This window comes from Urocampus carinirostris, chromosome 10 (genome assembly GCF_059441175.1).
Source record: "Urocampus carinirostris isolate Australia breed hairy pipefish chromosome 10, RoL_Ucar_1.0, whole genome shotgun sequence".
NCBI lineage: Eukaryota > Metazoa > Chordata > Actinopteri > Syngnathiformes > Syngnathidae > Urocampus > Urocampus carinirostris.
This window is the reverse complement of record NC_142358.1, coordinates 16,219,331-16,236,722: the sequence shown is the minus strand read 5'-3', so window position 1 is coordinate 16,236,722 and position 17,392 is coordinate 16,219,331. Positions and strand designations below refer to the sequence as shown.

General features: G+C 37.9%; 1 protein-coding gene across 3 annotated transcripts in view; it reads left to right on the top strand.

The window, feature by feature from the left end:
• The window catches only part of ttc12 (tetratricopeptide repeat domain 12), a 67,397-nt gene that overhangs the window by 40,413 nt on the left and 9,592 nt on the right, over positions 1–17,392 (top strand). For all 3 annotated transcript variants that reach the window (XR_015851552.1, XM_088345892.1, XM_088345890.1), the window contains exons 14-19: positions 4,590–4,653; positions 4,727–4,861; positions 8,942–9,034; positions 9,144–9,212; positions 14,769–14,870; positions 16,371–16,470. Coding sequence is in view for 2 of the 3 variants with exons in the window: in XM_088345892.1 (XP_088202018.1) it covers positions 4,590–4,653; positions 4,727–4,861; positions 8,942–9,034; positions 9,144–9,212; positions 14,769–14,870; positions 16,371–16,470 (563 nt within the window). In the remaining variant the exon portion in view is untranslated. The remainder of the gene's footprint in view (positions 1–4,589; positions 4,654–4,726; positions 4,862–8,941; positions 9,035–9,143; positions 9,213–14,768; positions 14,871–16,370; positions 16,471–17,392) is intronic.

The window sequence follows — 17,392 nt, the reverse complement described above, 5'->3', positions numbered from 1 at the left end:
CAGCCATGTAAAAAAAAATACAAATACTGTATAACAATGTCAACAAGACAACTAAAATTCTGTATTTTTTGGACTATAATGCGCACGCAAAATCCCAAAGTTTGCTAGCGATTCGAAAGTGTGCCTCAAAATCCAGTGCGTGAAATACGGTATATACATTTAACAAGGCATAATTATAATTAAATGTTTTTACATACAGTAATGATTCAGAAATGAATTGATTAATTTTAGTTGTGGAACTGAAATCCCTAATATTCATTTTCTATTAACTTCTGTTTCAATCTCATGCACCTTATTCGATGCGTCCTATATATGGAATACAAACCTTTCACAAGGAGGCATTTTTGAAGGTATGTCTTAATAACAGGTGTGCTTTAAAGTTTGGAAATTAAAGCTTCTCAATTGCATTGTATGTTGAAAATCAAATCAGTATTGTAACTAGAGTAAATACAATTGTAGTTATAATTACTCTATTATCTTGTGACACACTAACATCATAATTAAAGCGATGGTAAAAATGGGAAGACGGTATCGATGTTGGGACAATAGTATCGATCCAATCCGAGTACTCGCTCAGTATTGATAATATCGATATTTGGGTAGATCCGCCCACCTTTATCACATACCACCAAAAGATTCAAACGTGGCGAAACGCTTATAATCGGGAATGACCGTGACCCTTCAGGCCAGCATATAACACTTCTCCATGTATCATATCTATATTAAATGCACTTTGGAGTCAGGTTCCTTCGAAAAGCGGTTTAGAGATTAATAGAAAAAGAAGAAACTTTAATAAATCAATGCGTGGTCCGAGTGTTAACGTCTCTTCAAGGTAAAGCTGCTGTTTTCTTGCTGGTCCTCTTTTTGAAGCCTCATTGGAACAGACATAAAAGGACAACCGAGGCGCTTGAACGCAGCAGGATATAAGTTGACGTGCCAGGCACTGGAATGGGGTGATCAATTCCACGCTGTCTCTTCCTCAGAGAGTAATGTGGCACCGGGTTCGGCTGGGTTAAAATCGTTATGGATTTTGTCTGTTTGAACACTTGGTGACCACAACAAAAAAACATTGATACAAAAGAAAAGAAAAAAAACCAAACCGAAAAACAAAAGACTACTTTTAGGCATTAAATGTATTTTAAATACGGCGGTACGCCGCTGTTTTCATTTAATGTCGTTGAACACAACTCAAATGTCATTGTTACGATCCTTATTTTTCGAAAATTTTCAATTTGCAAACAGGTCCTGTTTCTACACTTGTTATTTAAGACGGATTTTCATTTGGTTTTGACTTTAATTGTATTTCTTAGTCATTATTATCAATTAGATCAGATTAGACATGGCACTCCAGGGTAAAGGTGTCAAAATTTTGACAGAGGTTTGATTCCACCATCTTACATCAACACAAAATATATACACTTGACACACTCATAAATAACAGAAGGAACAACAAAGAAGAAACAATACTATTAATAGAAAAGAAGAATAAATGTTCATACAATACATCCATACAAAAAGAAATATATATATATAAAAAACTAATAAATGAAAATATACACCCCAAAAAAAAAAAAAAAAAAAAAAAAAAAAAAAAAAAAAAAAAAACCATAATAAATAGGGGGAGGTGTTTAGACATCAAGTAAAATTTGTGTGATAGGCTTCCATCTTTTCTCGAATTGGTCAAGTTTCAGTTGAAGTCTTGCAGTGATTTTTTTCCATAATGTACATTTGCTTTAATTTGTCTCTCCATTGTTTTATGTCAGGAGGTTGTGGTTTCAGCCAGGACACTGTGATCATTTTCTTTGCTACCAGAAGCATTACCCTTAGTATATATTTCTGTTGACCAGATAGTAATTCTTCTGGCAAAATTCCCATTACGTAAGCCTTTGGGTCCAACCGCAACTCCCAGCCAGTAATTAATTTTATTTCTCTCTGAATACTTCTCCAAAAATTTAATATTACAGGGCAATTCCAGAAAATATGCGTAAAGTCTCTGACCCCCCCACAGTTACGCCAACATAGATTTGAGGTATTTTTATATTTTGAAGTGATAGAGGGTGTATAGAAGAATCGCATTTTTACTTTCCATTCAAACTCCCTCCATGTCTGGCTGTTGGTTATTTTGTGTCCCTCTTTCAATGTTTTTTCCCATTCGTTGTCTTTTATCGCTACATTAGTTTCTTGTTCCCATTTTTCCTTAACTGCCATGTCCTCATTACTGAGATCCATTCTCAGGGCTTTATATAGTTTTGATATAACCCCCTTTATTGATTGTCCTTTTGTATATGATATTAATAATTCCTCTACCTTAGTTGGCTCCTTACATATTTTCCCCCATTCCTCGTGTTTCTGGAGGTAATGCCTTAGTTGCAAATATTTGTAAAAATCATTTCTGGGTAGGTCAAATTCTTGTTGGAGTTGTTCGAATGATTTCATTGCCTGTGCTTCCAATACTTGGGTAATCAACATCAGTCCTTTTTGGGCCCATTTTTGAAACCCTACCTCCATAACCCCAGGTTTAAAGTCTGGGTTTTTCGCTATTTTGGTAGCCCTATTCACAGATCTTGATATTTTTAATTTTTTTTGTATTGTTGACCAAGTTTTAATAGTTCCCTTAATCCATTCATTCTGGATTTTTAATTTCTTCCACCTCGTGACTGATATGTATGGTAACGATTCCACAGGCATATTTGGACAAGATCGCTGCTCCATGTCCACCCAAATCGTATCTTTGTCTGTAGTAATCCACAAGATGAGTGCTTTAATTTGAGCTGCCCAATAGTAATATTTAATAATGGGTAGGTCTAGGCCCACTTTTTCTTTAGGAGCTAACAGGGTTTTGTATTTTATTCTAGGTTTCTTGTTTTGCCAAAGGAATTTTGTTATCAATGTATTTAACATTTTAAATGTGGATGCCGGGATCAGAATTGGAAGGGATTGAAACAGAAATAATAGTCTTGGTAATATGTTCATTCTAATTGTTTCTATCCTTCCGATAAGACTTAAGGGCAAAATTTCCCATTTTTCCAAATCTTTCCTTATTTCTTTTATCAACCTTCCATAATTTGCATCAAACAGCTGTGTGGAATGTGGTGTAATGGTCACCCCCAAATATTTAAACCCTTTATTTGTCCATTTAAAATCAAATCTTTCAATCACATCTATTGGACATTTTCCTGATATCATCATTGCTATTGATTTGCTCTCATTATTTGAATACCCAGCTACTTCTCCATATATTTTAAGGCTCTCCAACAGTGGTGGTATTGATAACGAAGGTTCCTTCAGCATTACCAACAGGTCGTCTGCAAACAATAATATTTTATGTTCTGTTCCTCCTTCATCAAATATCCCCCTTATTTGCTCATTTTGTCTAAATGCTGTTGACATTCAACAGCACCAGGGCCCAAACGTGTTATTAAGACATTAAAGAGAATAAAGAGAAAAGACTGTTGAAGTAGATGGACAAAAATATTTACAATACAATGTAGTGGAATATGAGCTTGCTCTGTCCACTCCACGCATCGGCCCGGTATTGCAGTACCTCCGGGAACGGTGCATTCGCAATGATCGCAGCAAGGCTTTAGGGCTAGGACCTTAGCTTGGCCTTTTGGCTGAGAGTAAGTGTCCCGGCTCCTAGGCTTTGTAGCGTATTATGAACTGACCGATAACGGATAATGGATAATGAATAACAAAGATAGATCAATAACCCTTAAAAACCCCAAAACCCCCGTATATATATATAATATATATATATATATATATATATATATATATATATTTATATATACACATATACTAGGGATTACTATATTATATTACATCCTTACATCCATCCATCCATTATCTGGGCCGCTTATCCTCAGTAGGGTCAGAGGGATGCTGGAGACCATGCCAGCTATTTTCAGGCAGTGGGCAGGGGACACCCTGAACCAGTTGCCAGACAGTCGCAGATCACACAGAGACAGACAAATCACTCCCCGATTCACACTTATGGACAATTTGGAAAGGCCAATTAATATATTACATCCTTTTTTTTACATTTACTAACAGGACTCAAGGTTCATTCAGCGCTCTTGTGAATCTTTTTAAAAATTGCAATCTTCATAGGCTTACACTTAATATCAATAAAATGTTTCAAGTTTAAGTGTCCCAATATGGCTGTCAAAATTCTACACAGTGTAGTGCTAATTAACTGGCAGCAAAAATTGAAGTTAAAGCCATCTTCTCAGTGTGTCTGAAGTGCAAAAAGCAGTCAAGAAAATTGATTCTGATTAAAAATAAAAATATATTTTATCAACTCAGCTTTTTGCAGAGTCAAATCTTCCATGGAAATTGCTCAATACGGAATTGGAGAAATGCTTCCTAATTGCTTTGACATTTCTTGTAGATTAGGGAGAACAGGATGGTCATTTAATGCTGCAATTTGTTGACTTGAAAGGTTACATTTGCGGCTTGTAAATGAACTCTCCATACGGTGCCAGCGAGCTAGGTCACGTGCATCTTAAAATTAGCCACACATTCGTTATTAATTTAACACGTAATGAGCTGTAACAGCTCTTATAAATGTGAATGATCATGCTTTGCAGATTTTGCTTCCAAATAAGCAGCACGCTGACGGAGTGTGTCTCACAACCATTGATAACAATATTGGTGAGATGACGACAAAATGCAAGCAATAAGTAATGTCTGCACTATATTTAAGATGCATGTTTTAACTTCCCAGAACAATCTCAGTGAAGACAACAGGCATGTGGTCCCTTTGCTTCTATCAGCTGTGGGCAGTCTAAGTCTGGATAACGCCATCCGCCACAGTTTTGCTCACGAAGACGGATGTTGGAAGGCCTTTCTGCTAGCAATTGTGAGTTCCATCACTTGTCACAATTCAAGTCAGATTTATTTGTATGGCCCCTAATCCCAAAATATCTCAAAGGACTACACAAGTTACAATTACACCATCCACTGATCATAAACCAACATGTGGGCAAGAAAAAACTCACGAGGAACATAAGAAACCTTGAGAAGAGGCCTCATAAGTGGTAATCCACCTTCCAGGATGGCCAGAGTGCAATATTATTTAGCATTGGGTAACAGTACACAAAACATAGTCAACATCAATAAAAGAAAACAATAGGTAATTTGTTGAAATTTATCAAGAAAGTGCATGACAGCAACAACGCCTCAAGCCATTAAAGTTGTCCAAAAAGTCAATGACAGCAACGGCATAGCTTCCCATTTTTGCTGGCTGATCTATGCAGACATTGCCATGCTTCAGCTCCAGATGCTGGTCCACTGACATATCTCGAATTGTCCTTCTCCCTCGTATCACCACCAGCCAGGCAGTCGGAAAAAGACAGGAAAAGAAAAGTATGAGGTGGGCATCAATCATAAGCTATTGAATATAAGTGGGTCTTAAATCTAGATTTATAAACTTCCACTGAGGTTGAAGATATTATCTCCAGAAGGAGAGCATTCAACAGCACCAGGGCCCAGATGGAGAACCCTCTCAAGCCTGCAGAATTCTTCTTGGCTCTTGAAGTCACAAGTAGACCGGCATTTTCAGAGTGGAGGCTCCATGCAGGAACATAGGTGGAAATCAAATTAGCGAGATAAGAGGGGGCAAGTCCATGCAAACATTTGTATGTCAGTGAGAGAACCTTAAAGTCACATCTTATGTGGACTGGGAGTTAGTGCAAGTTAACTAATATAGGAGTGATATGCTAAAACTTTCTTCCCATTATCCCATTAGCCACACCGCTTATCCTCAGTAGGGTCGTCGGGGTGCTGGAGCCCATCCCAGCAATCATCGGGCAGTGGGCAGGGGACACCCTAAACTGGTTGCCAGCCAATCGCAGGGCACACGGGGACAGACAACTCACTCGCTCATTCACACCTCGGGACAATTTGGACTGGCCAATTCACCTAAAATGCATGTTTTTGGAAACTAATTAAAACTTTCTTGTCTTAGTCAAATTTCTCAATGCCGCAACTCGAACCAGCTGCAGACTAGCCATTGAGAGACTAGGAAGCAATACATTACTGTAATCAAGCCGAGAAATGATTAACACATGAATTATAATTTCAGCATCTGATTAAGACAGCACCGGGCAGATCTGGGCAATATTTCAGAAGTGGAAGAAAGCTATTCTAGTAATATTTTTAACATGTAACTGAAACGTCAGATTAGGATGAAATACAACACCTAGGTTATTGAGCAAGTCATCATGGGTGATATTACATTTGTCGAGGTTTCAGAGCAGTGTTTGAGAACAATGAGCTGGACGAACAATCAACATTTAGGACAGTACACGCACACAGTAGTACTTTAGGCATCTGGGAGTATCTTTAGCTCAGTTTTGTGTCAAGGCACACCCATTAAGGACCAACCAAATCGACAAATACCTGCTTTTGTGTACTCTGGAAGCTCCTCTGGAACTGCATGCGGTCATACTGCTCTTTGGTCCTCCCTAAAGGCTCCCTGGCTTTATTTTAACCATGGTCCCAACAATTTTGCTCAAGTAGAATGCCCGCCACCGCCTTCCTCGGCAATGCCAGGCCATTATGCTTGTAGCATATGAGTAGTACTTACCATATGCTATTTTGTTACCAATGTTTAATATGTATATACAATTTTAATGTGTTTTAATTGGAGTACCCGGGGTTTTGAGTACCGTATTTTCCGCACTACAAGGCGCACCTAAAAGTCTTAATTTTTTTCAAAAGCTGACCATGCGCCTTATAATACAGTGCACCTTATATATGGATCAATATTAAGTCGCAAAGTCTTGCAACTAATGCAAGCAGCCGCCGACTAGATTTTCCCCCGAACGCGAAGTAGTCCGCGGTGTATGCTGGGATTTATATACCGGCGTTTCATTGGCTAACCAATGTGTCAATCATCATTTGAATCGATCACTATTGGCTAAACTTATTCGGAGGTAAAGGGGGCGGATCCTTTTTATCATTTACAGGCTCGCATAGGCTAATGGGGCAAAACAAAACCTGCAATTGGCCAAAAAAGATGAATGTGAATAGCATGTTTGGTTGTCTACGGAATAGAGGAAACATGTTTTACCATTCTGTATTTGTAAATATTTTACTCTCCTGGATTTACTACATTCACGGATATAAGAGGACCATGGTTGCCCATTATTATTGAACGCAACAACTTCGGTGAGCTACTCCGGCTATATATTTTCCCAGTATCTTGTTTCAGAGTGATCTAGATGTTTCTGTGATGGGTCTTTTTTTAAAATAAACTCAATTCCAAGTGTTTATTGTCATATGCGCAGTAAAGTTGCGAGCGAAAAAGAAAATAGAAACTAAGGAATGGTTGGCATTTCTTGAATCCCAAGACTTTAACCTTCCGAATGATATTTGGAACAATGCATTTGAGTGATATTGTACGGACACCGCATCCGCACGTGTCTACGACACGTATTTGCTTCTTTGCAAGCTTTCGGAATGTTAAGGCGGTAATAAGCTTGACTGAAATATCTGACTGTTTTGTCCACGTTCCCATTGTAGCGCCTTATAATCCGGTGCGCCTTATGGAAGATATAGGACCAAAAACTATTTTTTGGGGGTGCGCCTCATAGTGTGAAAAATACGGTACATTAGTTTATTACAATAGGTGTCTGTACCACTGCCTTACAGCGATTTTAACTTGCAATCCCCACTTTATAAAATATTGTCATATCCCGGGTGCCTACTGTCCTGTATATTAAATAATAACTTTGATTTACTTTTCTGGTCAAGTCATCCGTTTTAAAGTAAAAGTTGTGTTATACTATTTTTCAGTAGATGTTTTCCTTGGATTCAACTTGTAAGGGTCACATGACGTAACCAAGATAAAAAGTGCCCCCTGATTGGTCTCTACCAGGGCCCTGAAGACATTCTAAGTTCTCTGTAAATGGCAAAATGACCGCCCCCTGAAAAGGATAAAACCCGGATGCTTTTGCTGCATTAAGGTTCCACAACTACATTTTATTTTCATCATAATGATTAGTTTTTTATGTGTTTATTTTTCCTTTTTCTTCTTTATTTGTGTTTTACTTTAATATATTTAAACCATTGCAGATTAGTTTTAGTGTTGATTATCGTTTGATCAATTTATTATTTTAATACTGTTTTAATAACTACGATGCACACCATACAACTCGCCCAGTTAGCAGATAACCTGATCATTTCAAGAACAGTTTTTGTTGTTGTATGGATCCCTTAACCCCGAGGGTCGTCAGGGCACCATTTCCTGTGGTGTATCTTGGGCAAGTACGGCATGGTGGCTTGCATGCCTCTCCAGGCCAACAAATGTTTCCACCTGGTCTGGAGCCGGGGACCTTTCAGCTGCTAGGCGAATGTGCTCACTATTGCACTACGGATAAAAATATATATTTACTGCTATAAAATACTGGAAAACAGGTGTAAAAATGCACTAAATAAAAGAAAATACTTGTAATGGGCTCAATTAAAAACATATTATCATCATAATTTTAAATTATAATAAAACATTTTTTTAACTCAGCAAAATGATCTGCTTTCTCGATATCAGATAGTTTTGCCTATTCTATGCAATATTGTGGTATTTTTCTAGAAAATGTAGTTGAAGAAAACAGTAAAATAAGAAAATTATATTTCCGATCAGCAAAATTAATTGAGTTATCTAATGAATTAGTCAAAACTTCCCCACAGGCCAGTGAAAAATATTTCAAAGAGACTCACTTATCGATTTACTCCCCAAAAGTCAACACAATAATATTTTCATGCACGGCCATGAATCTGACTATTGATTTTCTGCAGTGTATTAAATAACATTTTCTCTTTATGGATTTGGAAGTAAGCTACATGTTGATTTAAAAGCTTAAACTCTACGCATTTATTATTAATATACTTGAAAAGACCTCCCTTTTTGATTGCTGTGTGACTGTTCCATTATTTGTAGAAGCAATGCAGTGATTGCAGTTACAGTGACATACTTTACCCCCTCCTTGGGTTGATTATCAACCTTTCAACCCTGACCTCTCCTGTCATCAAGGTAAGGTCATTCTTATTTGGTAATCTTCTTCTTTGCTGCATGAAAAAAACAGCATGTATTTGTGCAGGTTGAGTTCTTGAATATCAAAGTGGGGGATGTTGTTTCGTAGGAAAATGCTGTTTCACTGTGTGATTCCTGCCTGGACCTGCTAAGTGATGCTGACGAAGATGTTGTAACTGTGAGTGATTCTTTTCATTAAGAATGCGCCTAAATCAAAATTTAAGTCTTAAACCAAAAATGTAACGCTTTGCCAAAAACAAAAGAAAGAGCAAACCTAAAATATATTTCCGAAAGGAAAAAAAAGAATAATTTACAACATTTACTTTTCACTAAATTGCTTAAAATGCACAATATCAAATGAAAAAAGCAGGGATTTAACTTTCTGTTGATATTGAATACTTTGCACAAAAAGGTTTTTTTTTACACATAATAAGATCAATTAAAAAAAAAAACAAGAAGTCATATGAAAATAAATTAATCAATTAGTAATAAATTATTCCATAATGAGCTAGAACTACATTATATATATTATTCAGTCCCTCCTAGTGCTAAAAAAATGCCCTTCATTGAAAAACGTAAGTGTACATTAAAAGCATCGTTGGGAAGAGGAGTTCACGTGGCTTGTAGTAGACGAGGCAACGCAAACATTGCATGAATGAAGATGAGTAAATACAAGTACATACTGATGGCAGTTGGAAAACAGCAATGAATGTTACAAGTAGATTTATAATAAACTTAATTTTAAAGTGTTGTTCTGTTGTATATTCTGATTATCAATCCTTGATATTTTGCAACAATGGTTTTTCTTTTGCGATTAGTCGTATCGGGACAGGCAACTTTTCAGACTAACTTTTTGTCATGGGTTTAAGACACTGATGTAGGTAATAAAGATGAATGCACTGATAAAAAGCTAAAAATGTAACATTTTAAACCACTTGCTAGATCTGTTAGCAGCGCTTCAATAGCAGAGACTCATACACCATTTTCCTATTGTGCAATTGTTTTCTTCTACGATTGAATCGTTGTTATCACTGTTCCCCCCCCAAACTTCCCAGAAGGCCAGTCAGATTTTGTGAGCTGAAAATATGTGAGGGCCAACTATTCAGCCTGTCATTCTTTAAAGATAAATTCAACCAAGGTGCTCAGCGATCAGCGCGGCAACTTCGTAGCTCGCTTTTGTAGTATTATCATTTGACTCACAGGGTCTCGTGAAAAAGCTGCTGTGCCGTTAAAACAGCTTCCGGTTGCTTTTCCTTTTCACAGCGTGCCTTTACAGTTAGATTTTTGTAGTCGGCATGTTTGGTCGGGCAGTGCCTTTTGATATTATATTCTTTGAAAGGAGCCACAGTCTCTTGGCAGAGGCAGTTGTTTCAAATTTTGTGGAAAAAATACTCCAATTTCCAATATTCCTGGCAGCTGCTGCCCTTAGTCAAATGTCTGAAATTTTGTGGGCTAAAATTCTCACAGAAAGCCAAATGCAAGGTTGCTTAAGGGCTACTGCCATCTTCTGGGGCAATGGTGAATTAATTTTTGGGACGATTTATTTTATACTGCAACAATATCATTCATTTTATGACAGAGGACCAGTAAATATTTGATCATGGGCCGTAACTGGCCCCCGAGACGTACATTGGACACGCCTGCCCTATCTTTTCGGATTCATCAATCTAAAGAGAGTTTCCTGAAACTTTTGTATTTTACCCCCAAAAAAAGCTGTTTGACATTTGTGGATCATTACGTGCCTTGCAAGCCCCGGGCAACAAAGTCCAAATTTAAAAGCTAAATTTCTCAATGTGGAGTTGGTGCTGTGTATATGTCACTGCAATTGATTAAAAGTTCCAGCTCCACTTGCTGTTGTCAGCACTAATGTCTCTTGCAGCAGTTTCACTGTACCTTAGCGAAGGCCTTAGTGTCCCATACTTGCATCCACCTGTCCCGTCACTCAATTTTATTGCTCACCAAGTGCCTGGCAGGCATGTCAACATCTTCTTTTTTGACATTGTTCAATCTGTTTGCGCTATCTCTCCTCGCTGTCTTTTCAATATATTGTTCGCTTGACTAAAACCCTTGAGCATGAATACCAAGTACTTTCCCCCCTTAGAAGCAATTACCAATGCCCTTTTTCCCTTTGCCTTTGAGGGGTATTGCACTATTCGAAATATGATGCAGGGACAGTATATGGGTGTTTGATGACAAACCTCCTAAATCAATTGATTCTCCCTTCAGATGTGATGCTAGACATCTTGCTCCTTCATCTTGTGCTTCTTTGCTTCTAATCATAAGGGAACGCTTCAGGCGAAGCCTTACAAATTAAATGGAGAGAAAATCACAAAGAGACAAACTTCTTCCAAGAAGAAAGGCGTAACTTGAAAAATTGCGTCAAACTGTATGTGGTGTATGTTTACTTCCTACAGGTTTATGGCCCTTTTCCAATGCTAGATAAAGCCGAGTTGAAATAGTTATTATTTAACTATAACAGTAACCTGCAATGGGACCTTGGATTATAACTCTGTGTCTCCTGTTTGCCAGTTTTTCAGATACATGTCACCACATAAATAAACACCATATTTTCCTTACGATAAGGGCACAATATTATATGCCGAACCTTAAAAAATAGTCCTTGAAGAAAGATTATGTATGTTTAAGGTGTGCTGGACTAGGTGCTTACCTGCCAACATTGCCGCTTTACGCGTTGGACTACTGCTTTTCACCCTTTCAAAAATGCCTACAACTTAAAAAAAAGAAGATCTACCGCTTTTTCAAATTCACAACAAATCTGGAATCGAGACTAATATTTTAGTCCATGCCTGTTTTATTTTGAAGCGAGACTTTCTGCATGAATAAACCGCTCCATCTATAGCATTAGAATTCTGTTTTAGTAAAAGTTTGCCACTTTCGGTTTGAAACAAGCGCATGTTTCTGATTTTTGAAGATTGAAATTCAAACTACAGTAATAGCTTTGTTTGCTTAAAAAAACTCATAAAACCTCGTAAAAAAACAAAATGTATTTCATGCAACCTTTGATAATAAGGAATCATGTTTAACAGCGACAAATAATTTGTTCATTAATGGTATCCCAATGTTGAAGCAGTTGTTTCTATATACCGTATTTTCCGGACTATAAGTCACAGATCTTTTCATAGTTTGGCCGGTGGTGCGACTTATACTTCAGTGAGACTTATACAGTGAAGAAAATAAGTATTTGAACACCCAGCTATTTTGCTATTTCTACTACTTAGAAATAATGGAGGGGTCTGAAATTTGCATCGTTGGTGGATTTCCACTGTGAGAGAGATAAACTAAAAAGAATCACAATGGTTGATTTTTTAACAATTTATTTGTAAGATACAGCTGCAAACAAGTATGTGAACAATCGTGTTTCATCTCGAATTCTGACCCTGAAAAACCTGTTACCCCGCCCAGTTGTCCACCTGCACTCCATGAATCATCTAAAATTCATATGCACCTGTTTGAGGTCATTAGTTGCATAAAGACACATGTCCACCCCATACAATCAGTAAGACTTGAACTTGTAACATGGCGAAGACCAAAGAGCTGTCCAAAGACACCAGAGACAAAATTGTACAGCTCCACAGGGCTGGAAAAGGCTACGGAGCAATTGATAAGCAGCTTGGTAAAATAAGGTCCACTGTTGGAGCAATCGTTAGAAAATGGAAGAAGCTAAACATGACGCTCAATCTCAATCGGAATGGAGCCCCATGCAAAATATCACCTCGTGGGGTCTCAATGATTCTAAGAAAGGTGAGGAATCCGCCCGGAACTACACGACAGGAGTTGGTCGATGACCTGAAAAGAGCTGGGACCACCGTTTCCGAGGTTACTGTAGGTAATACACTAAGACGTCATGGTTGGAAATCATGCATGGCATAAAAGGTTCCCCTGCTCAAACCAGCACATTTCAAGGCTTTCGAATATCCTGTTTCAGACGGATTGCAATGTTTCTGTGATGAGTATATTTTGAACTGGTCATCAAATCTTAAATCCCAAGAGTTTACGCTTTCCAATGATATGTGGCAGTGATTGGTGACTTTGTTTATCAACGTTAAGGGGTTAATGAAGTCTATGCACTGCTCCTGTTAAATAAAAGCATCAATGGATGTAACCTTCCGTCATTAAAAAATCCATACTACAAAACAAAAATTACAGGATGGCCTAACTAATACTAATAATAATACTAATACTATCACAAAATGTATTGTTTGGGGCTGAGGTGGGCGCCAAATCACAACCTTTGGTCTGCCACGAGGCAAGATAATTTTATGCTTCACTATGTGTCTGCAGACGCTCAACACAATAATACATTACATACTAAATCTATAAACAATATTCATAATATGATGTGAAAATTAAGTGACTTTGAACATGAAAATCCCCAAATTGTGAAATTAAATGCGGGAAAAAAATAACGACGGAATAAAGACCCATTTAACATACAGTGGCCCCTCTACATATGAGACTAAATCATCCATTTATTGTATCCTGGGACAATTTTCCCCATAGGAAATACCTGAAAACCAATTAATCCATTCCAGGCCTCCCAGAATCATCCAAGTTAAACCTAAATAGCTAAAAAACACTTCTTGAATTACTTAAAAGTCAATAACCCCCCCCAAAAAACAAAAATACATTAATAAGCTAAATAAGATGAGTTTATTAAAAGCACTTACCATTGAAGGTGTATGGGCAGTGGTGGAGGAGTGAGGGAGGGATTTGCGAAAGGAGTGAGAGAGCACGATTGAATAAAACACACACAACTCATAGCTCGGAATTCTTGTAACTAGAGTAGGTTGTATGTAGAGGGGCCACTGTATAGCCTCACCTGCCTCCGCTGAATGCACATCACATTCAAGTTCCTATTTGTTCCAAGAAAAATTATCAATTTTTTAACTCGGGAGGTCTAAAGCTGCATTTGTTAAATACTTGGAATAATCAACACTTCACTTAGAAGATAGAATAATTTGGGGAATTAATGCTCATGGAACGAGTATGTTGTAACTCTATACCAAAACAAAGATTTAAGCCTTATTGGCTTTTTCTTGAGTCTCACCTTTTCTGTAGAACACAGGCTGGCACTTATTTATTTACCTTTTTTGAATGGATGACATGAAAGGTATCAAGGAAGACTATTGCCCCAGCAAAAACAGCAGGGGTCATTTCTCAAACTCTAAGCACTCCGCCCAGGCTTCATTTTGACTTTAGTTGTTTGTTTGAGATGTCGATGGGAGTGTGAAGATCAAAAAGTTGGTCTGGGTTGGAACTTAAAAGTGTGCTCTCGAAACCACATGGTACAAAAGCAATCTTAGGATGCTGAAGCAGTGGTTGTTCTTTAATTTATAAATTCCCTCACAAATCAGACAATACCTGAAGACCTTTATTAAACACTTGATTTTTTCTTTTTATTGTACCGGTTTTTACCTTTTTATATGCATGCTAACATGTCTGAACTAATACTAACTTTTTTGTTACCTCAAATTCAGTCTTTAAAGCATATTGATTCCACGCATGTATTCTCGCACCAGCTCTTCTACATCTGCAACCGATCGCTATCATGAGTCAATCCTCTTTAAAGAGGTCATTTTTTTAATGCTCTTGCCAACACAGACATTTCTCAATAGAATCCACATTTCAAGTCTACTATCATTCTTTTGTATTCCTTCTACTGTTTGTCTGAACAGCCATTGTTTAGATAAGGTTCCTTTTTTCTGTCCTTCAGAGAGCTATGGGTGTTTTAAGCACCGTCCTTCCACAATCCTTCGAGGCTGTTAATCACGTTGTTCAGCGAGATGCGGTGAAGATGGTGCAGCTACAGCTCAAGGTGCACAACTGTATACACAACCAGTTTAGGGGTAATGGTGCCTGAAGTGGGGCATATTCTATTTGTGTAAGGAGAACTGAGTTCATGCTTATTCCAACATTTTTGGGCTTTTCCTCACAAAGATTTATGCTGCACTTGAAATGCAAACAGAACTGTTCGTGACATTTTTATCTCAGGATTTTGAAATAAGCATCAAAACCCACCTTCTATCAATCAAGCCCCTAACTCATATATGTGTGGGCAGCACAGTGGTTAGCGCATGCGCGGAACAGTTCTGAGGTCATGAGATCGAACCTCCTGTGTGGAGTTTGCATGTTCTCTCCGTGCTTGCGTGGGCTTCCTCCGGGCACTCCGGTTTCCTCCCACATTCCAAAAACATGCATGTCAGGTTAATTGGCCGGTCCGAATTGTCCCTAGGTGTGAATGAGCGAGCGAATTGTCCGTCCCTGTGTACCCTGTGACTGGCTGGTAACCAGTTCAGGGTGTCCCCTGCCCACTGCCCGAAGACAGCTGAGATGGGCTCCAGCACCCCCGCGACCCTACTGAGGAGAAGATAATAGATGGATGGATATATATATGTGTTGATATATATGGCAGATAGTGTCTCATTAATTCTCATTTAAATGATTATTTAATACTTTTTAAAATTATTATTTTTTATTAAAAAAAAAAAGCTAAAGTAAAAAAGTCTTAACTCTTTTTCCAAACAATTAAGACCAAAAAAATCCTCGAAATTAGTAAATGTATCTCATCCAGCAGGATTTTTTTTTTGGCATCGCAAGAGTAATAATTTACTTAGATAAGAAAAACAACAACAACAACAAATAAGTCCCAAAAACAAAAATATGTTCCAGGTAATAGCATGTATTTTTTTCTCATTTATTATTGTTATTTTTATTTATCTATTATATTTGTTTTAATTAAAGCTAGAAAATATCAAAACAAACATATATGCTTGATTCTAAAGTATGCCACATTTTCTTTTATGGCATATGGCAGATAACTTACACATTAAAGTTAATATCGGTAAAAAATTTCCCAATTTAGCTGCTGTCAGCCTTATTACACAGCCATGCCCTTTTTAATAATATTCTTCTACAAAGATTGAAAAAAATTGAGAAAATGTAATGAACGTAAGAAAACCATACTCTACCACAACAGTATGATGTATATATTTTTTATTTTGCAACATGTCCTTTGAAAATGTCTTAAATCAAATGCATGCTTAATCGGAATGTCATTGTATGTATTATTGTGAAAAAAGTATTTAACATACCCTTTAAAAATATTTTGTCAAAGTATGTTTGATTTGTATTTATGTATTCCTGGGTTGTGCCTTTTCTGAGCGGTGACATTTTGGTATGCATTCCCTTGCTCAAATCTGTGCCCGCTATGTCCTCTTTCAGGATTCTCAGTCCTCCTGGGATACTTTTATTCAGTTCAAAAAATCGTCCCTCCGTATTTGTCAAATAATGTGTTGTTTTTCTGACCGACCGCCAGCAAGCTGACTTGGCTGCCACTAAGTACGCAATAAAGATTCTGACAGTGTTCACGGCCGAGAGCCAGTTGGCCCGTGAGGAGCTACTGAAGTCCGACAAAAGTAAGGAATGATTGACTTTTCATAAGCATGAATTATATTTTAAGTTCTTAAATACTGAAGTCACTTGTTTATGAAGGTTAACTGGGACCAGAACTTTCCTGGGATGTACGAAAATCTGTGAGGTTATCCCCCAGCCCCTACTTTTTAACATGCACTCAGCACTATTCAATCAAGGAGGACGGATCGCTGCATGGTGCAGTTCATTTTAGGTGTAAAGAACACAAAAACATTGCCACAACACATGAAAAATGTGCTCTTTTTGCCCCCTGCGCTCAGAAATAGTGGACTAGGGATAAATGATCACGGCCAACGCAATGCAGTTCTTTCTACGCGGGCCAAGATGGCACGCTTCAGCATCACAAACAGGAAAACAATGCACTCTGTGGGCCCCTGCTCTGAGCAAAAGTGGACTTTGGATAAGGGATAGCGGCCACAACCAGGCATTTTAGAAGTGCCATTTGTGGAACACCGCTTGCAGCAATATGCTATTGGGAATAGTGGATCACGGCCTCACAGTTGCAGTTCATTTCAGATAGGAATAATGGCTAAAAAAGAGCCACCGGGCCTGACAAAAATGCACTCTGCCAGTCTTCGCTCGCAGCACTATGTGATCGAGGATCATGAATTACGGCTGCATGGTTGCAGTTCATTTTAGAAAGAATAGAAAAAAATACCTGCTATGCACGAGACAAACTTGCATTCTATGCCACTGCTTTCAGAAATAGTCAACCAGCGATTGGATTGCAGCCACACAGTGCAGTTTATTTTAGGCTTCCACAATGGCAGGCCTCCTGAAAAAAGTGCCTTCTGTTAGTCTCCACTTGCAGTAATATTCATTCAATTATTCAAATATGGATTTGGGGGTTGCGGATTATGATTACACAAATGCAGTTCATTTTAGGCTGCAATAATGGCAAAAAAG